The 22,325-nt window shown below is 36.7% G+C and overlaps 1 protein-coding gene across 1 annotated transcript in view; it reads right to left on the bottom strand.

Moving 5' to 3' along the window:
* SNX2 (sorting nexin 2) overlaps positions 1 to 22,325 on the bottom strand; it is a 32,619-nt gene that overhangs the window by 3,606 nt on the left and 6,688 nt on the right. The window contains exons 2-12 of the mRNA XM_056324109.1: positions 21,427 to 21,544; positions 14,152 to 14,315; positions 12,788 to 12,854; positions 12,539 to 12,582; positions 12,306 to 12,447; positions 8,899 to 8,977; positions 5,474 to 5,549; positions 4,052 to 4,165; positions 3,734 to 3,827; positions 1,783 to 1,988; positions 647 to 790 (exon numbers count right to left, since the gene is read on the bottom strand). Of these exons, the coding sequence (XP_056180084.1) occupies positions 647 to 790; positions 1,783 to 1,988; positions 3,734 to 3,827; positions 4,052 to 4,165; positions 5,474 to 5,549; positions 8,899 to 8,977; positions 12,306 to 12,447; positions 12,539 to 12,582; positions 12,788 to 12,854; positions 14,152 to 14,315; positions 21,427 to 21,544 (1,248 nt within the window). The remainder of the gene's footprint in view (positions 1 to 646; positions 791 to 1,782; positions 1,989 to 3,733; positions 3,828 to 4,051; positions 4,166 to 5,473; positions 5,550 to 8,898; positions 8,978 to 12,305; positions 12,448 to 12,538; positions 12,583 to 12,787; positions 12,855 to 14,151; positions 14,316 to 21,426; positions 21,545 to 22,325) is intronic.

The raw sequence follows: 22,325 nt of genomic DNA, 5'->3' as shown, positions 1-22,325 counted from the left end.
AGTGACCAATGAGGAAGCCAAACAAATTAACTGCTTAAGACAGCTTGAAATGTGCAATGATTTTCTCCCATTATTTAATGAGAGAATACTGGTGCATAATTAGAATGCATTAATGTTAAATAATTAAGTTGTCCTACCTCTTCAATTTCCTTAGTGAAGCATGATAGAAAAAGTGTATAAATTATGACACTTCAACATGTTAATTTATTTTTACTGAAGTTACACCATATATACATACATATATATATATATATGGGTAGATACGCTGCATAATTAAGCAAAACATGGGAACAGTTCTCCGTTAGTCGTCTTAACTGGATTTTAGATTTAGAAGCCAAGAGATGCCCTTCTGCCTACCCAAGCAATCTGTTAACAGTTAAAAGCATTACTTAACTTGTCCATGTTTCCCTCCTCCCATCTCCCAGACTCCGTAGAGACAGTATTAACTGCCCTACAGATCTTACGACAAAAAAATGCACACATTTAATATTTCAAATAAATTCCTTTTAACAATTTCGGTAAATATGAAACACAGCAAATGAGTAAGTGATTTATAAATAAAAATGGTATAAAGTAGTGCATTAATGCAGAATGAATGAGTTAATGCAGAAAGTCTAACCTCCAAAATAACATTTGATAACATTACCTCTTTTATCTCATCTTTAGCTTGCTGCAATTTATCAGGTTTGTTGGCAAGTTGGAGCTTTGCTTCAGCTTCACGTTTCTTTTGTAAAGTGACCTGAGCATCTTGCCACTTCTGCCAGCACTTCATTCGATGATCAAACACACCCTGTAAGGACAGACAAACAACTGGAATTGTTAGAGCTATCTAAATTCCTTACCAGGAAAAGGTAATGCTGGGTAAAGCTGGAACAGACGTACTCAAAAGAAACCTCACTGTGCCTACTACATCTCTGGTTGCATTTCATTTGACAGCATGCTTGCAGACCTCAACATCTTCCACAAACAACAGGGTATTAAGAAGCCTTTTCAGAGCAGACACTTTAGTGCCCCAAACCATTTTATGTTTCTCATTTCATCAAAACACTACCAAAACAATCACTTCAAATTGCTCTATTATGCAAATACTTCTCTAAATACAGATTCTAGCCAACTTTTCATGCACATGGATTACATGCATATTCAGCAACACATTTTTGTTAGGAAGGGACTAAGGTAGCAGCGTTAAACTATACATATTTTTTAAAAAAAGTAAAAAAACCCCACGCTCCCAACAATCTGGCAAGTTCAAAGGTATTTCTGGATAAAATTCATGAAAAGCTCTTCCCACGAAAAAAACTAATCATGCTGTGCAGTATGACTTACGCCAACACTGAATATTTTCTTTTATTACTTAAATATACAAATTGTATTTGTTTCTTATTTACAGAAACTATTGGCTACAGCCAAATTATGGTCTTGAAAAACTATGAGTATACTGTAAAAATAAGTAACTTGAAAGAAACAAGTACAATGTCCTTAGACACAGTAGTGTATGATGTCCCCAAACACTGTGCACAATTGGTACTGCTTGAAGTAGATGATATTCACCATTTACATTCTGTCTGGATCTTATTAATCCATTCCCATTTTTCATCACAATCATTTTTATCATTGGAATAACTGATCATGGATGCATTCATTTTACTCAGAATTTCAGGCAAAAACTTTATCTTAACTGTTACAATATGTGCAAACACGCACATTCATTTACCCTAAATCCGCATGTTGAGGAATTGACTTCAAGTACAAAAATCAGTATTTTTTTCTAGTAGTACTCACTTTTACTGCAGCAATGAGACGAATGTAATCACCAAGCAGTTCTGAGAACACATAGAAATCAGCAAAAGCTTGCTCTTGATGCAATTGATCTATCTTCTCCTCAACCTCCGCAAGCTGAGACAAAGCTCTAGATAGAGCAGTGTGGTCTTCAGAGTTACCTAACATGGCAGCACTTTTAGCAAAGGCAGCTGTGTTGGCTGAAAGCTCTGAAATACAGGAGTAGTGCTCAGTACAGTTCAGATAATTCGTAATATTACTCTGCAGCACAGATCAGTGGAGGAGAGACCTCTGCCCTATTTCAACCCTAATTTCACCAACTGAAAAATATAAGCTGTATTTCCTCAAGCTTATGATAATACACAAGGAGATCACAATGAAACCACATTTAGGAGAAAAACTGCCTCCAAAAAACCTCTCCAACAGTAAACGTTTTGCTGAGCCTGTTAATGTCATGCCTACTCTGTCTAGCAAAAGACGGGAAAAACTGTCACTTCAGCATTATATTGCCTGGTTCAGAGAAAACTCAGGCCCACAAAACAAAAGCCAAGTCACCTACAGAGCAAAATCAAACCAATTTTAACAGGTCTACACCACAGGAGTTCAAAGTGGGAAAACACCCAACTATTTCACAAAACCGCCACTGCCGTAAGTGGAACTGTATTTCTGCTGGACTGTTTTAATTGACTGAAGTACCTTTAACTGTGCATACTGTAATGTATTGCCACATTCTGACATGACTTGAAAAAAAAACCCCTCACATACCAGTATGGCTGGCATCTATGAAGGTAAAGTTTTGAGCTTATTTATTAAGAAATACTAGGGCAACTGTCTCACCAAATCCCATGTCAGTCGTCCTGTACAAAGTTAAGTCCTATGAAGGACCTCTGAATAAATGCTTAATCCAAATTACTTCAGGATAAAAGTGCAGGTTTGTTTGCAACCATGCTGCTTCTGTGGAAGCATCAGAACACCACAAATGTTTGTAGAAGCAAAATGTCTTCAGATACTTAAAACCTTTACAACTTAGACACAACTCTAAAAAAACAATAAACAATTCTTCAGATCTGTGAGCAGGCGCCAAATCAACAGTAAACAAAACCTCCCATTTTCCTTTACTTCTTAAAATACTCTTTAGTCTTGAGGACATCTGGCCAAAGATTTTTTACTACAGAGAGGAATTCCTGATAGAGTTACAAGAAAGCTGAAAGGTGACACCATATTTTAACGTAATACACTAGCGTCAGGTGGCACATTTACAGTCTTCCTTGAAATACAAATCAAAGTTTAGGTGTTTTGGTTGTTTGTGGTTTTTTTTAAATCTGACGGAAAGCCAGCTTTGACAAAAGACCAGTACAGGTGATGAAAATACAAGCTTACTGGCTTTGCTTCTCTCTAAAGTAAACAACCCAAAAGTTGATATTCTTAGACTACTCATCTTTCCAGAAGAGTTTACCTTAACACTAGCTTGATGATGTATAGTTATGTGGACCAAATTAAGAATAGTAAATATCTGTTTAAGCGCTTAAACTCAGTTAACAGAGCAATACTAATCCAAAAAATGTTTAAATGGATTTATGCAGCCACTTTTTGTTCAGAAGGAAATGACTCGTGACCTAGAGGTACATTTATGAATGTTTCCTGTAGCAGAATCACTTGCTAGGTATGGTATTAAATCTCATTTAATACCATAATTTATTAATTTATTAAATAATTAAAAAATGATGCTAAATCAATATAGTTACTTTATGAATGACAGATATTCTGGTTAAATTAAGATTAAAAGCAGGTATACAAAAATGCTAGAGCAGTTTAAACTAAAAGACACAATTAGAAGATTTTTGCATTAAAATATACTGTGTAACTCAATTAACTAATTAAGAGCTCTGACACACTAAGCTCCATTTCATCACCATTTCCTAAAGTTCATGCAGCCACGTAAGAGTAAAGTTACCTTTTCTGTGGCAGACTAATGCTTCGACACTGGCATGAAGTTTCCTAAGTTGCTGATCCAGATTCTCAAATTGCTGCTGTTTTTCTTCAAACCACTGACAAAAGATGAAAGAGTCAAGCATCACAAATTAGATTACCAACATTTCTGGTTTTAAAGAAGCAAATTATCCAGGTACTGCCAGGGTGGTCAACTGATACAGCTACGAATTCAAGCCAATAAGCAAATTAATAACCCATTTTCTACTTCTACAGCTTTAAAATGCAATTGTTGAGGCTCATTAATTCGTCTCATTATTCAAGCTGAAAAATCAGCTCTTACTGCATCCGATTCATTCATCTTGATTGTCATTTTGTTGACAGCGTCGGCAGCCTTGTTCACCATCCTCAATATTCCTGCTCCACTCAGAGCCTGGGTGTTAACCGCTCTCGGCAGCTGGAATTGAATGACAAATAAGGGCAAACAGACTGGTTAAAAGGATGGAGGTTTAACTGGGCACCAAGGGGGAAAAAGAAAAGGATATAGTGTTTTCTTTACTCCTGTGTGTTTCAATATAGTGGAATCTAATTTCTCAGATTTACTACTTTTACATTCTCAAGAGGAAAACTTAAAAATACAGACTATTTACTTTTCTTCTACATCTTTACATTTAAATGGAACAAACAATCCACTTCTCCAAAGTTATTATGAACTAGCCAAAGGTCCTCACTAGCCACCTATACACTACAGAAAACAAATGCCACTACAGGAATAGAAAAGCTTAGATTTACACCAAATTAGCCAAAAGAAATTCTGTAAAACATTTAATTGTAATGCAAGATTTGCACTGTGTGCTGATTATAAAAGGTTGATGTCTTTTTGCTTTTCAGCATAGGCCAGATTTCAAAACCTACCTCATACATATCAAGAGAACTGTGTATTTGCTTAGGTACTTAGAAATCCTCAGGAGTAAGTTAACAAACTCTAAATTTAATTGATATTATTATTCAGGCTAGTCTGAATATGCCATACAAGGTGGCCCCTATGTCAGACCATTTACCCTTCATGTGAAGTTTTATCTGTCAGCAGCGTTGACAAATCCACTGTAAGTTATTTATCAATGATGCTTTTGTCAGTAGTGAGGTCTCTGTGACTTATTAGTATAACTAAGATATTGACATTGGCCAAAAGACAGTTCAGTATTACAGTGAATCCACTATGCACATTTATAAATAGGTATTACATTCGCTTTAACATTATATTTAGTATTATGAAAGGTTCCAGATTGATAGCATGGGTGGCTGAAGTCCTCCACTCACAAAACACCTAGCCTGGCCACAGCATTGCTAACATTTTCACATCGTCCTACCAGTAAACCTCAAGCTGGACTCCTAAATACATACAAGAGAGCTGCTTCCAAGCCAGTTTCATTCTTGATCTAACTTAACAATCAGTACTATCAGTTATGGATTTTCACCATGTATGGCAGCCTTGACTCACTTCCACAATCTAGAACTGGACAGACCAACCTGCTTGAGAAGTCACGGAATAGCAAATAGTTTCGATCACTGCCACTCTAATTTTTATCAGAAGCAGAGGCACACCATTACCTAAGTAGCCTCTGCCATTCTGCCCCACAAAGGGTACAATTTGATTTGATTTTATATAAATCTATGGGATTAGGTCTCAATACAAAAAGAATATATTGTTTTTTAGGTTACTGTATCTACAAACAAATAGGAAAACTTCAAAGAACTTAAATACCTCGGAACTTTCCAAGAACTGTCTTAAATCTGGATCCTGTAACAAGGTTGGGTGTTTTACCGTTCGTTGTAGATACCTATGATTTTAACAATCAAAATATTAGACAACAAAACAGATTTAATGTGCCTGACAGCATTGAAAAGTATCCTCCACCTAAAGAATGGGTACACAACCTCCCTCATTATCAAAACACTTTTCAAAGTCACCTCTAAAAGATCAGATGATAGTTCAGTCTCCAAGCCCCTTCAATCCTTTACCTCTCTACTGACTCTTCAAACCATATTTATGCACTCTGTCACTTTCCTCCAACAAATGCTTGGGCTAGGTCCTACCCAGTTACAAGCTAGGACCACTAAGCTGTTGAAATGTTCACTGAAGCCCTACTCCAGTAAGACTGCCACAAAACCTGGAACTTCTGACTGAAAGTAATGCAGCCCCATGCACTCCACACCACAACATAACACACCAAAGTTGCAGGCAGTGGTTCTAACACAGTTTGTTTACACCAGAAACTCCTTAAGGTGGGATCTGCCCTAACTATATGTTACACAGTGGTAAAATACTATAATTCTTATTTTCAACAGCTGAGTGAAGTCTTCCTCCTCTAACAACAGCCAATTTATGCCATAAAAAGCCTGTCCACTGCACTGTACAAGAATGCTTCAACAAGCTCATGTGTATTTTTTTGTTGTTGTTACAGATAATTCTGGCTGACTTGTTACAGAATTAAAGGAAATCTTGGAGAAGCGAGTTGATTATGTTCCAGGCATCAACTATTTATTTGCTGCCTAGACTAATGCCCTCAACCCACATTAGTTCTAAAGGAGTCGTGCACTTGCAAACAAACAAAAAATAAATCAGTGCAGCTCCTTTCTCTTTACAATTTTTCTGTTTCTGCTTAGACCTAAAAACTGTTGATTGAAAAAATATAGGTTGAAGAGAGAAATTTCATGAAGATTCTTCCCCTAAAAACTGCTGCAAGTTTGTCTTTCACTAAAGACTGTTACAAATTTGTCATAACTGATTTTAACATTATGTAGTAACACAAAGTGTGACATTTACATGAATGCTTTATATCAGGTAAATCAAAAGATCACAGGAATATGATCAGTGATCTGCTAATTAATATGCAGTGACAGAATACTATCAATGGCATACTCTACTCTTTGCAAAGCTTTAGCTTTGCTTAAGCCTCAGCTGCAAAGTACCACAACATCCCCGTTAAACTCAGACATTGCTTAGAAACTGTCCTAGAAAGTCATGTGGGCTGGGACTTTTAACTGAAAGTCTGAGTATATTGATACTGTAAATGTAGTGTATTTTCTCCATCATCTATTAGGTATGGCTGCCAGACCCTTATTTTAATTCTTAAAGAACCTAAGGGTTGCAGTGGAACTATCATATACATTAGTATAAAATTAATTAATAAACATATTAAGTATATGCTAATTATACATTAATTATGTAAGCAGTTATATATCGAATATGAAAATATGCAAGTAAAATTAGTAAACAATTATACATTACACTTGCATTCTATTCTCAGTAGCATTTACAAGTTGAAGTTAATGTAACAAGGAGTCAACGAGATTTTTCTTTAGAAATCTGCTGCTAGAGAACACCCTTTTCTCCAAGGGAGACTTCTAACATTTTCACTGGAGACAACTGAACATGCGCTTCAGGACATCTGGCAAGCAGACCTGCAGTATGTATGTTCACTATTTAGGGCATCAATTTTAGTGAAATCAACTACCAAGGAACCTTGCTTTTCTGCCCACCTTCCCCATAGTTCTCCATTCAAAAAAGAGCAAATTGAAGCAGATTTCTTTGGTCTGACTTTCTGGGGAACATTAATATATTTTCCTCAGCTTTAGGCAAAGGCAGCAGAATCACTGCCGCTAAATATCATTTGATCACCTTGGTAGGTATGTAATTTTTAATAATATTTTGATCCTGAAGAAAGTGTCAGCTAAAGTTGGCATAAAAAAAAAAAAAAGCTCCTTGCCAGATAAGATATTCATAGTCTTTCTGTAAAAACAAGTGGAATATGCTATGAAGCTTTCCCAGCATTGTCAAAAGTCCAGAGGAGTCCATTCCTCAGTACAGGAGGAGTCCTAACATCCACTAGAAGTGGTATACTGGTGTAACTCCTTTAAGAAATAAATGAAAAAGCAGCACTTAAAACATGCACACAAGCTTGTGAATTAAACTTTTTCTAATTCTACTTCTGTTCCAGCAAGCAACCAAAAGTGAAACTAGTAATCTATATTACAGAGACCTAAAGCTGTGTGTGGAGTTACCTGTTCAGTTAGTTATCTAAGCCCAATTACTCTAATTCTGGCTGTTACTCCAAGTTTTCATATCTCACAGCACCACACTTTTAGCAATACACTTCTTGTATAACCAGAATGTGTTCCACAGTTCTGCTCCAACCAACAGAACAACCTCAGTAACTTCTAGATGGAATTTTAAGTGGCAAATGTTAAGCTGTAAGTCAATTTTCCATACCAGACAGCTGAGACCAATGCATCAGTATTTTGAGGCTCAGTAGAATTTCAAACGTTCTTCTGTTACTCAGGAAATGGAAGATATTAGCAATGGGATTATGAAGAGATATTTTTTGTTTAAGATTGGCTCTGGAATTCCAGAAGTTTAAGAGCTTCATACATTATCTGTTAGATAGGTCTTGCAACACACAATCTAAAACCTTTGACTTGTTAATTTTCTAGTTTAATTGAAACTGTTATATGGTATATAGTTCTTGTATGATTCAACTGCATCACAGCAATGGGCATATTATAAAATCATACCAAAATTAAGGCTGTATACTTGTGTAAGTTCTACCAGTTATTTTATAAAAGCTTTACTAGCCATGTCAACAGGGGAAACTGATGCAGCGTTATCAGTTACAGTACCCTTCTACGGCAAAAATATTTGAACAGTACTAGTTGTGTACCAAGTGACAGAGGGTGACAGAGATCCAGTATCTCTTACGCAAAAATTCAGCCAGTCACACACATGTACTGTAAGTTGTCAGAAGGCCATTTTACTTTGAAATGACTGAAGGTCTTTCACCAGTCTCCCTGCCCAGCAGCTGATTTTCTATGGAACGGATATACTGCTGAAGTGCCTTAATTCCTTAAACCCAAAATGCCTATGTAAGCTGATGAAGTTTTACTTACTATATCTCTGTAATCTTAAGCACTAACTAGTCTGAGGAGTCAGCAATCATCCCCTCTATGAATAAGGCTACATTTCCCATTATCAACAGGAATTATTCAATTTCTACACAAAAATTTGGCAGCTGCATACAGCCTCTAGAATCCATCTAAGTACACACGGCCCAGACCCCAATTACAGCACCCATGCAGTATATTACAAGTAATTCTGAGGCTAAACAAGTTTTGGTTAAATACATACATTACCTTTCTAGAGCTGCTCTTCTTTTCTCTACAAATTCAGTAGATGAAGAATCTTCCTTGCCTACTTTAACCTTGGTCATGCCTTTGAAGAAAATGGCATCATATTGATTTTATTTTATCATAAATAATTCATTAACATAAGTGATGTGATTAGAAGATAAAGCTCACCTAAGTTTATGTATCTAAGTCAAATTACAATGAAAAACACTAGACAGAAACAGAAAAAACATCAATACTGCATGCTGCATGGTTTTGTGGGAAGTAGCTCTGTGAAATACACAATTTCCTGTAACATATTAATTGTGACTACAAGTTACACAAAACAAGTTTAGTTTGCATTTATGAAGTCAATCTAACACCAGAGTTTTACTGGTCACTCATTTTCAGAAGACAACAACAGTTATTCAAATAAAGCAGAATAGGAAAAGAAATCTCAGGTTATAAGCTGATTAATTGGTAAGCTTATTACCAATATTTTAATTTATTATTTTTTAAGTTCTAAAACTAAGAAGTTTATAGTCAACTAAGGCAAACTAGCCAGCTCTGAAAATACTGAAGCATATGAACAACTACAGATCGAATGGAGAATAAAATTAACAGAATAAAATGTATGCAGCTTTATTTGCTTCCTCTGCCCAAGCCAAGAGTGGCCAAAAAACTATGATGGGGAGCCAGTTATTAATGTATCATGGTATGGGAAATACATTCAATCTCAGCAACTGAACACTAAAACCATCAGACTGAGGTCAGTATTGTTCACGCTAAAGGCCTAAACTCAGAGAGTTTAGGAACCTGAGACCTATCAAAAACACCATGAAACACTAAGCATTTGTAATTATTCTTATTTCCCAAAACACAGAAGAGGTATGTTATGATACAGACCAAACATCTTATTTCTACCTGTAATGTGTTCCTGCTCTGTTAGTTCTGTGTTTCTCCAGCTAAAAATTCTAAGTCTGAGATTCTGAATATGTACTCTTGACCTGCTAGGTCAACAGTTCCCAAAATTGTTCCTCACCCGATCTCCCTTCTGGCTTTAGAAGTTTCACACAGTAACCCACGGAGGGGACAAACAGCATCCTTACAGGAACAAGGAGCGACCCTTAACCTCTCAGTGAAGCCTTAGTTTTTCCCTTCTCTGTAACATGACGAAAATAAATCTGATCGGCATTTTTTTCAAAGGTATGCTACACAGTGTAATGTAACTGTAAATCCACAAATTTATCTGTAAAATCAAGTATGTCTACATACAAGACTTAAAATATTCAAACAAGGTGAGGTAACTCACATGCCTCATCTTTTTGCATTAGAGTATTACTATTCATTAATATTCCACTACTGAAAGCATGAAATGCTGTAGTTTAATAAAAAAAAATCCTTCACATATGATAGCAACAAAAGTTCATAGAGAAGAAACTGAATATGAATTCAAATGACCAGTATGAGGAATTGCTAAGTTGTGATATTGACAGTTATTTCTAGATATCATGTCAGCTTTCTTTCTCTGCTACTATAACCCTATTTAAATGCAAGTGTAAAAGCAGTTTGTGTAGCCCAAGCACTCCTCTAATCCTTTCCAGGACAGGATTCATAACTTCATAAATTATTTTCTTAAAAACAGAAAACATGATTTTCAAATACACATACATAAGTAATGAGGCAGTCTGGATGAATGACCAGCTCTAGTTCACCACTGACTCAATTTTATCTCCTTTCACAGTCAGTAATTGACCACTTGAATTTGTGGCTAAAGTTCTGAAATGCCAGCCTCTCCCACCCATCACCAAAATAAAGTCAGACCTTAAAACTCCGGGTGTTATCAACAGTGTAACAGAATGAACACACCAAGGAGTTATGTGTAATACACACTGCATAATATGAAATATCATGCAATCAGTGTTAGGACTTTTAAAAATAAACACGTGATATAAACACAATATGTCATCTTACTTTCAGCTGTTTTATCAGCTCTCTGCTTTAAGATGCCTCATTTTAAATCAGCCTAGAATCCCTTCTTCTCTCCAGAATTATAAATGTTTGGACTACATATTTTTGGACAGAACTAAATACTACCTGTGCACTGAAGTTCAAGTTTAAAGCAGGAGTTTCATGCTCTTTAGAAAATGTCCTACAGAATCTGTGAGTTCCCCCAACTTATCTGTAGCTTAACAAAGTCTGTATACAAGAATCTGAAGTGACAGCCAGTGCTTGCTCACACTGCAGTAAGTCCCACCACTTACATATTTCCAGGTGTATCAATACCTATGCTGGTTTTGTTCAAGTGGTACCTCAAAATCCAGGCCAAGCTTTGTCTTACAGATGAATTTGACTGATGCAAGTACTACATTTCATGTAATTCCACACTGACGCATGCCTTAAATGTTGTATCATTCAAAGCACATGACTAGAAGCCTCATTCCATCTTTTAAGTCTTGTTAACACTGGTAATTACTTATTTTTGTTACATGAAAAATTGGTTATTACAGAATCATACATTACTTTCAAGAGCTACCAAAATTCAGATAAAATTTTCAGTCTTACAGACTAAAAAATGCAGTTGCTTTTGCACAGAATTAAAAGCATGATTTTCCCAAGCTTTCTGCTGCCTACATCTACTCAGTCTGCCTAGTCCTACTTATGTGAAAAGTTGCTGCTCTGATTAGCTGTACAGACTATACTGAAAAAAAGACTTGCCATTCCCTACTTATCAAAACGGTGTTCTAGAGTCCAATCACTTTTCTATATGGGTAAGCCAAAAGACTTCAGCAGGTTTTACTATGTTAAATGTTCAGTTATTTTGAAAGAACCTCTTCTACTTAGAGCTCGTAATGTTTCAATAAGTTGCTTCAATGTATCAGGCATGTATCCTGGAGAAAGGATTTGATTTTCAAAGACTAGCAACATTCAGAAGGGTTTTACTGAATTTAAACTTTGAAGAATTAACCAAAGGTTTTAGTGTTCGCCATGACCAAAAGAAACAGACTGAAGTATTAGAGAGGTGGAGTATGTATGAAGCTCTGTATATTGCAGGCAACTGATAACAGCACAAGTTAAAAATAAACTTTCATTTAACGTCTTTGTTTTGATAGACTAATCAGCTCTTAAAGGGTAACAGTGAAGAACGAACAATAGATAAGACACAGAAGGCCATGTATTAAGGCAAATGTCGTTCTTATCATCCATGCTGGTCTGAGTTAGGAAGAGGCCACTACATATCTTTCCAATTTAACCTGAACTTTTTAAAAATACAGAACAGGAAGAATATTTAACAGTTTGGACTACCTGATAAGCAGTAAGTAATATTTGTGCAGAAAATTATTTATGAAGCCCAACACATATTAAAATGCTTAATTTGTATTACAGTACTTAACTGTCATGCTTAAATTCAACCTTGCAGGAACTACACTTACCTACAATACTTTTTTCTGGAGCTGGAGGCACAATGTAACCAATATGCATGTACTTTGTTGCTAATTTGCTGTGCAAGCCAAGAAAATCACTGAATCTTCTTTTAACAGAGAATTCATTTTTGTGGAACATGGAAAGTGATGTCTTAAAAAGAAAGAAAAATTGTTATGAATTACTGATCCATCTACTCAGCTATGATACAAAGTTATCTGCAAATATCTGTCGCACTAGTTACCTTTGTTGTTACTCTGTATGCCATATAAGCATTCATGCCATCTCCTGTAAGAAAATTAAGATACTTAAGCTAGGCCAAGTCATTTTAATCCCTCCACACATTTTTTTATTCCAATATATACATTAAATAGCTTTCCATTTAGACAATAAAAACTGCAAAAAAGATAACTGAAATCATGCCGAAATCTCAGAATAGTCTTCATGGAATAAGACAGTCTATCATCTGACTTAATATGCTCAAGGAACTTACCAACTTTCTCGGGGTCTGATACATTGATTTCTATATCAAACAAATCTCCATTTGATTCCTCTTCAATCTAGGACAAACATATGTCATATTTGACAAGGTAACAGGTACTTATATTATGTATGATAACAAGGATAAGGGTATAGAGGAAGGAGAAAACAGCAAGCTTGTATAATTAAAAAACACTTCCAGACCCACCGTCCAATGTTAAGTGAATATAATTTCTAACATTCATTGTCACTGCAACAAAGTTCACGTGGTGGACTTGGCAGTGTTAGGTTTACAATGAACTTAATGATTTTAAAAATCTTTTCCAACCTAAATGATTCTATGATTTAAGTTTTAAGCTTTCCTGCAAAATTTTTAGCACGGCAGTCTTTTCTCAGGACTTGTAGGCCTCAACATTTTTGGTATTTATCTTAGGGGTATGTTAATTCTATCACCTACAATGCTAGCAGATAAATATGGCTCAAATACTAGTTTCATTTGCGGTATTTCTATATGCATCTAATCAAAGCACAGATACTCCTTTTTATTAATGGTATCTGTAGCAGAAGACGTTGGGAAGGGAAAAGTAACAGAATTTTCTGATACTTGCCTGAGCTTTAATCATGCAGAGTTTCATAATCTTTCATGTAATATTCCTAAGTTTGATAAAAACAGAGATCTTAAGAAATACCATGGCAGAAAGGACAGTGTACCAGGGCTGAAGGACGAAAAAATCAGAATAAAATGCCATCTTGTGGCATCTGCCAAGTAGCCATCATCAAGCCACAGGCAAGTCTTGTTTGCAAACTTATTTAGCAGGGGCACTGTCCAGTCAGAGAACACTCCAGAATGAATAGAATTCCGCAATGCCCAGGCTTCGAATGGAACACCAAATTTAAATAGCCATGTTAAAACTACCATTAGCCTCAACTGTTTGTTAGCATGCAGGACAATGCTGAAAGCTGCTTCCTCCATTTCCCCGTTAACAACAGCTTCAGAAATCCAAGCTGAAACCTGTAACATGCTAGTAAGAGTTACTATACATCATTAACGTTTCTCCTGTATCAAGCTCACAGCTTGTTCCTACAATATCTATTCTGAAGCAATGAGGCTTCTTACCCCTCACACTACAGATCTCCAATATAATCAACTAAATAATTAATTACTACGGTGTTTTCATGTGTCAAATTCACGCTTTCTGTGTGCAAATCAACTTTATATGCAAAACAAATAGAAAAGGTTTTCTTTTATGTACTTTCCTTTAGCAAAGGATAATCCCATAAGTCAACATTTTGGAACTGTCATTTAAAAAAAAACAAACTAAAAAAGTTCAAAACACAAATAAAGACATTTCCATAATTTGTAAGTTTACTGCATACCTCTTCCCTGGATCTATCAAAAATCACAGGGGCTGCTATGCTTTTTGTTTCCATTCTGGGAGCTACTAATGTAGTAGGTGTTACAGGAGTGATTGCAGGAGTAGGTTCTGGTGAAAGCATTGGATCCCTCTCTGGGCTGTCCAACGAAACTTCTTCTGTTGCTTCTAGATAAACATTTTGAGTTAGCAAAGAAGTTTTTGTGGAATAGAGATGGATACACATCACAAAGATAACAAACACATACACTACAAAATGATGATGTGCAAATTTAATAAGATCATCCTTAAACAGCACCCATTTGTGAGAGGTAACTTCTTTCAACACACAGCTAAAACTAGATGTGACATTTGAGCTTGTAGTGCATAATGGGTTAAAGACTAATATTGCAAATTTGGTTTTAGTATACTGTTAGGTAAAGTCTTTTACAGTAGCCACAAGGGATATGTAATTTATTTCTGCATAATACATTGTGAAAACTAACGACAAACAGTTCTTCTTCAGCACCTGTACCAATTTTCAGTTTTGTGCTCTGAACAACATCTGATTTAGTCATATAGGCTGATAAATGGGCAGACCAAGCCACGTGTTAAATGAAGTTACACAATCTACCCCTGCCACAAGCCCACAACCTGTTAAACAGAAATATTAGCAGGTGAGACATTCTGACTAGGAAGACTTAACTATCTTTAGTCTCTATCTATCTTCAGTCTCTTTGGGGCTTAAAACAGTTCACTAGAAACTGAGTACTTTCTTCAGACAGTAGACAGTTCACCTGTCTTCAAAGAGGACTGTAAATCTCTGCTTCACAAATCCTGCAGGCTTTCCGCCAATAACTGCTTTTGACCACTGGCAAACTACACACTTCCTGGGTACAAAGAAGTTCCTGTTCTAGTTTAAATAACTAGTGCTGTGATTTTCGCTAAATGTGCATTTTCAAGAATTCCAGTTCCTTAAAAGATAATGCTGACCACAGAACAGTCATTTGATACCAAAATTGATTTCCCAACTGCTCTAAAGTCTTGTTACAAACTAGACTTCCTGTAGTAAGTACTTTACCAAGCAGATAAAAGGGCACTAAAATAGATCCACTCTGTGATACCTGAAGTTATCAAAAAGGTTTACTATGCGATTTGGAAAAGACTTGGGCTTGCAACTTTTGTCTATAGGAACCACTAAATTTTCAGATTTTTATGTGTGTGTGTGTGTATATAAGTACGCCATCTTTCTTCCAAACTTTTTGAAGCCTGATGCATACAATTAATGCAACTAGTCTTTACTTAATGGTTAAGAAAAGGAGAGTTTTAAAGATCAGATCTATTTTAAAAGTTGTGAAATAGTTACACAGCATGTAAAAAAAAAGTCTTTTTTTTCATCGTGCATGGGTTTGTTTGCTTCTCCAGAAGTCTGTCACCTACTAACAACGTAAAAATAGAACTGCAAATAGCATCTAATGAACCATACCATTCATTGCTGCAATAATATTATGATCTTTCATAATCAATGTATCAAACCCACTCAACTTTATCCCTGCTGTCACTTAGAGATACCCTGTTAGTCAATTCCATTTCCCATTCTTCTGTAACACTTCTTTTGCCAATCGCTGACTTTTTCATAAATAAAAAACCCCCAACACTTCTCTACTTCACGGATGAAAATGACTGTGTGCCTAAATTTTGTTTGATACTGAAGTTCAAAACAAATTAAAACCAAACTTCAGCATGTCACTATGCCTTAACTGGTTTAAAGCAGATGCTCACTTTGGCTGGAGGCTGACAAAGTTTGCTGTCGTCACTTTGTTTTGGAGTGCATCACAGATTTGCTGAGCTGGGAAAGGACCTTTGCATATCATCTAATCTGACCCCTCTGCTCAAGCAGGGTCAGCCACAGAAGCCTGCTTGTGAATCATGTCCAGACAGGTTTTGAGCATCTCCAGGGATGGAGAAACCACCTCCTCCTTGGGAAGCCTGCACCAGTGCTTGATCACCCTCACCACACCCTCACCATTAAAAAAAAAAAACCAACCATAAACCAATGTGCTTTTTGTTGGGTATTATCTGTATTTCAGTTTGTGTCCATTGTCCTGTCAGCGGGCACTACTGAGAAGTCTGGCTCGCCCCTCTCCATTCCCTCCCATCAGATACATGTAGAATTCCTCCTGAGCCTGCTCTTCTTCAGGCTGAACAGCCCCAGCTCTCAGCCTCTGCTCATGTCATACACTTCATGCCCTTAATCATCTCCATGGCCCTGTACTGGACTCACACTCCAGCCTGTCCACTTCTCTCTTGTATTGGGTAGCTCAGATCTGGACCCAGCACTCCAGGTATGGCCCCACCAGTGCTGAGCAGAGGGGAATGATCACTACCCTCAACCTGCTAGCAATGCTCTTCCCTAAATTCAAATTACAGATTTCCATAGTATTTTCAAACTAAACTGAAAAGCAAGCACCTTTTTGTTTTCTCCATTTTTATTATGAACAAAGATTATGTAGAAGTTTTCTTTGTAGGAGATTTATTTTTCCTACCATTGCTTTATTCTTACTGCTTAATCTTTCTGAAGAATGCTGCTGATGCTTCCTGCCCTCAAATGCCACAGGAAGGATACTGCATCTTAAACCAATAAAGAATTTTAATTCAAAACCTCAGATCAGGTGAGAAGTCATACTGAGGCAGTTGCAACAAAAATAAGCTTTTAGACTTGTAGAACAACATTTAAACATGGCAAAGAGGTAGTTCTCTGTTGGCTAACAGCATTCAACATATATGTTATATATTATACAAACGACTTTTACAGAACCATTTCTCAGAAAAAAATTACAAATACATAACATGTTATATATATAATAAAATATAAACCACAAAAAATGAAAGCTATTCCCCTTCAATTCTTCCTTTTTCTATCACCAGCTATATTGGCTGTGATGTGAGAACAATGTTGACAGCATACTGATGTTTTTAGTTGTTGCTACGTCACGCTTATACTAAATCGAGGACTTTTCAGTTCCTTGGGCCCTGCCAGCGAGAGGGCTGGAGGGGCACAGGAAATTGGGAGGGGACACAGCCAGGACAGCTGACCTGAACTAGCCAAAGAGGCATTCCATACCATATGATGTCATGCTGCGTATATAAACTGGGGGAAGAAGAAAGAAGGGGGTGACATTTGGCATTATGGTGTTTGTCTTCCCGAGTAACCATTACATGTGATGAAGCCCTGCTTCCCTGGGGATGGCTGAACACCTGCCTGCCCATGGGAAGTGGTGAATGAATTCCCTGTTTTGCTTTGCTTGCCTGCATGGCTTTTGCTTTACCTATTAAATTGTTCTTATCTCAACACTCGAGTTTTACATTCCTTTCTGATTCTCCTCCCCATCTCTCTGGGTGAGGGGGAGTGAGCGAGTGGCTGCGTGGTGCTTGGTTGCCAGCCGGCGTTAAACCACAACAGTCATGGATCACTGTCAAGATGCTTAGCTCCAAAAGAACATGAAAACTTCTTACCCTGCTGCAGAAGACAACTACTTATGTTTAATTAACATTCTACAGCCAACTACACCAAGTTTCTAAAGCGCACGTTTGCAGTTCCTCACTAGCAGCTCACTTCAGCTAAGTAAGCTATTTTTACTGGTCACGCTTCTAAATGTCAGACCTCTAAGATTCTGTCATGGCTTGAGTGTTTGAATTGGCTTACTATCTTTCAAAGTTTACTCAGGTGATCACATAAATGTGGAAGTAAACCAAAGTAGAAACTGTTGTCCAGAACAGAGGACAAGTTATTAGAAAAGGCTTCTCCAGGTATAGCAGTATTTCAGAGACAGATATTTTAACAGAATTGACAGTAAAAACCACTACACCTAAGTCACAGCCCATGACCCTTACTGTTACACCAGGAGTACTGTAGATGATCTTAATGAGAACAGAAACACTTTTAACAGAACAGTCAGCCACTAATAAGGCCTTCTTCTGACTTCAAAACTGTAGGTTCATATGCTTTTGTGGATTTATTTCTTGCAGAAGAGACATAGAACTCAACAACCAGCTTCTAAAAGCAGCGAGGCATCTGCACTGAACTCTTCTCATCAGACACACCCCATGACAACAGCCTGACAGACACTATTAGCTAGAAGCTTTTGGTGTTCAGCTGGGTTTAAAGTTCGTCTTGCTTGATTCACAGAACTAGCATCTCCTTTGCTGTACCAATTCCCAGGAAAAAAGCCTAAGATAAACCTATCATGACAAAAACCCAATAAAAACAAACATTGCCCCACCTCCCAATGCATTTCCCCCAGGACACAGTAGCTAGATAGATACTTGTGTAAGATGATCCATTCCCAAAGACCTATTAGAGCTGAAGAAACAAAAGAACATAAAGACTAATCTTTTACTAGACTAGGGAAGGGGAAAAATTTTGATTTTCCATTTTTCTGAAAACAGTGCCAGAGCATTGATACAACTTCACAGACCCGCTCATCATGTGTGAGCACCAGAAGCGGAAGGCAGAGACAGTTATGTTCTGCACAGGCAGTCCACAGCACATTTCTGCAGCTATACACATAACTTTAGGCCAACATTTTAGAACACTATTCACGATCTAGTTCTTCACTCTACAGTAGAAGCTTATAGACAGCCAGATCTTAAGACACACCCCAAAGCCCCCCCCAAGGTATTCTTAATACTGCCTGCTTTGGAGTACTGACCATTATGCCCTCCACATCTAAGAGCTCTACAAGGTAAGACAAAGTAGTTCTTTTTTGGCCAAGTAACCAACACATTGACTTTTATTCTAAGGGTGAAAGTGCTTAAGTGGGTTTAGCAAGGCAGTTTGGTTTTTTACAGAACAAAGAACCACATACTAATTAATGAATGGAGCAGCAAGATTTACTGGTGTCCAGTGACTGCTGGAAAACTAATTTTCTTCCACCTTTGAAACCCAGTTTTAATAGTTCACTTATTAGTCACCAGAGACAAGGTAATGAATAGCTAAAATATTTTATTGCACATGCTCTCCAGTAGCTGCTGCGGAAACACAACAGCAAAGAGGTTTTAAGTATAGTCAAAAAAAAAGCCTAGAGAACCTGGGATTTTTGAAATGCATTAAAACAGTACAGGAAATCATGTAATTTGTTTTCCCGCACCTCCTTTCCTATTAGTTTGTATTGTTAGCCAGAATAGCTAGAGAGGCATACCATCGCATTTTTTACAAATAACTCTGCAAAACTAGAATAGTTTGTCCCCAGAACATCAGAGTCCCTCCTTTCAGAAGGATTTCATTGTAGCTAATAATTCAGTATGAAGGAACAAGGTAAGTTAGAAAGCTGTGGAACTTCCTTCACTTCCTTTCCAGTAAAGTGTTCCTATAAGCTCTGCCAAGATAGGTTGCTTTGGAATTTCAACATGTTGAAGAAAAAACACCCGATCACACTCACTTGTAAATTAACTCCTGTTTTCATAGAAAGTGAGGCTCATGCAATCATGCTGGAAGCAAGAAAATAGGTCTCTCATATTGCCTTTTCACATTGTTTCTATTCATTGCAAATCGGTATCAGAAAGTTAATCAGATGGATTAACAACATTGTCTAACAAAACAGTCCTAAGAAAGAAACAGTTGGGAGTGCACAGCACTGGAACACAAATTAGACGTCATTTTTGAGAACACCTATGCTGACAGTGATACAAAGACAGAAGTTCATCACTAGGGTACAACTGTGTTACACAAACTTCCTGCTTAAAACAGGATGCTGTGAAAAATGTCATATTCTGTCATAAATCAATCTGTGTTTTTTTCCCCTATGTGAGAGTTTGTACTAGCCTCAATCTGTATGTAAACTGACCGTTTAAACACCAGTCTTAGTTGTTAGACATGCAGTATGTTAGATACTTCCAGTTCAGTGCTGCGTGAAGAAATTGTCTTTCATAGAAAAACTCAAATTTATTAAATCAGTTCTGTGTTGTTTTAAACACAGTTCAGTTAAAACAATCTGGCTGCTAACATTTGTTCCTTCTGTCTGGTTCCCCTCAATATTTACTCCAGCCACCTTTTTCCTTAATATTATCCAAAGGAGAACTGGCTTTCCTAAAATATCTATTCCATATGGCTCTATGGTTATAAAAATCTGGCTTTACACACTGAAGCTAAACAACCAAATTACTAGTATTAGGAAGCTTCATTGCTAAAGCACTGCTGGTCTTTGTAGTCATAAGATCAGGTAATATATATATTAAAAAAAAGTTAAGATTACCCGCCTATTCTTTACTCTTCTTCTCTTAAAACATTTTCAGAGATTAGTAAAATAGTCAATAAATTCTAACACTGTCATAAGCAAATGTTAAGTTCCAATACATGCAAATAAAAATTTAGTAAGTTCAGAACAAAGGTAACGGGCGTGTGTATACACATATCTATACAAAATAGCCAAAGCTAAAGGCTATAAAGTTTCTTTTTGAATGATTACATCAGAATGAAGATGACATGAGGACTGTACTCAGAGAGACTGCCAACTGACTTACTCAACATGCAGTAATAGGAAAAGTGTTAGCATTGAGAAGCAGCATGCAGAACCATCTTTTGACCCATGTAATATACTCCAAACATTACACCATTCTTGAATGGTTAATGCTTCTACATCTGTAATGGACAGCAACCATAACCCATATTAGGATAGTTGAAAACCAACACCAGTAGTGACTGATTAACGAATCGTTAGAATGTGTTGTGTATTGACTGATTCCTTATCAGAACTTTCACACATCTTCCTCCACAACGTGCAGTACTGTTACGTATCAGAAACAGAATCATGTACTAATGAAATGACAGGACTGGTCCCATGTGCCAGTTTGTTACCTTTTCATTATAATGAAAGAGTCTTAAGAAAAAGGAAATACCCTCCAACTTGCAATATGATCTAAATAATCTTTCTTTATAATTGGAAAAAAGACTGGGATGGCTTATGTGTGGATATTAGAGCAGCAAACCAGGATGCAACTCCAGTCATGCTTTTATACAGATTTGAATATTGTTAATTACATAATGATGAATAGTATTATTACTGTCAGCAGAACATGGTACTAACCATCTAACACACCACACTATGCACTGATAGTACACACCACTAAGAAATTTGTATTTAGTAAACAAATTTAACTAACGTTACAAAGTAGCACAAGAAAAAACCTGTACATCATTGCCAAACTACTTGAAGGCCTTTAATCCTCCTTCCCAGCAAAGCAATTCTCTTTCAAGTGCAAAACAGTTTATGCAGATACATTTGAAAAAAATAGCCATTACCAGCAAAGAGGTCTTCTCTGTCATCATCTAGCATGATTTCTGCCTGCTTTGGACCATTGGAGTTTGTGTTAAGGTCTTCTGCAGGAAGACTTGCTGGTTCTGGAGATGAAGGACTTGACTGTTGAAAAAAAAAAAAGTGAAATAATTAGCAGAGAACCAGTTGCCAAGTATCAGTATATAAGAATTATTGCAACAAACATTCTTTCATTGCAGAGAGCAAAATGTACAGAAAGGAAACGCTGTCAGCTATTTCCACTTCCTACTCCTAGCATGGTAACAATGAACAAAAGATATGACCTAGTCAACAGCTCTTCTCATTTCTTTGTCAAAGAGAAAAAAAAAAAAAAAGTCACCCATTTCCTCAGGTTTAATTAACATGAAACAAAAGCTGCTACAGAAATATCGACAGTAAGTTTATTAGGATTTCTAAAAGTAATCTGATTATTAAGTTCCTTTTGGAAAGGCCTCCCTTTAAATCCATGTTTGTACATAGAAAAAAAAAAAAAAATCAATAAAATACCCCTCCAAGTACTCTATAGCATTTTTTCAGAGATTAAAAGAGTGCGTCAACACCATCAAAATGATTCAAGGCTGCCTGTGGCCATAAGAAATACTGATAGCTTTGCAACAAGTTGAATTTGGGGATTATTGCCACAAAGGGTTTCATTGCACTGTATGCAGAAGCCAGGCTTGCCACAGATACTTAATTCACTTGAAGACTAGAACTTGCCCTGTGAAAAAGCAAAACACTTGAAGATACTCAGGAAAATTAAAGCAGTACTGAAGCTAGGATACCAAACATAGTTTACTTGTAAATACACACCTAACAATATCAGTGCTTCAATTAGAAAATCCTTGTTGAATAAGTATCAACTATACTTATTGCCATAGTATTAGAA

The sequence above is a fragment of the Falco biarmicus genome, chromosome Z (assembly GCF_023638135.1).
Source record: "Falco biarmicus isolate bFalBia1 chromosome Z, bFalBia1.pri, whole genome shotgun sequence".
Classification (NCBI taxonomy): Eukaryota; Metazoa; Chordata; class Aves; order Falconiformes; family Falconidae; genus Falco; species Falco biarmicus.
Note: the sequence above shows the minus strand (reverse complement) of the source record. Positions and strands in the feature narration are given on the sequence as shown.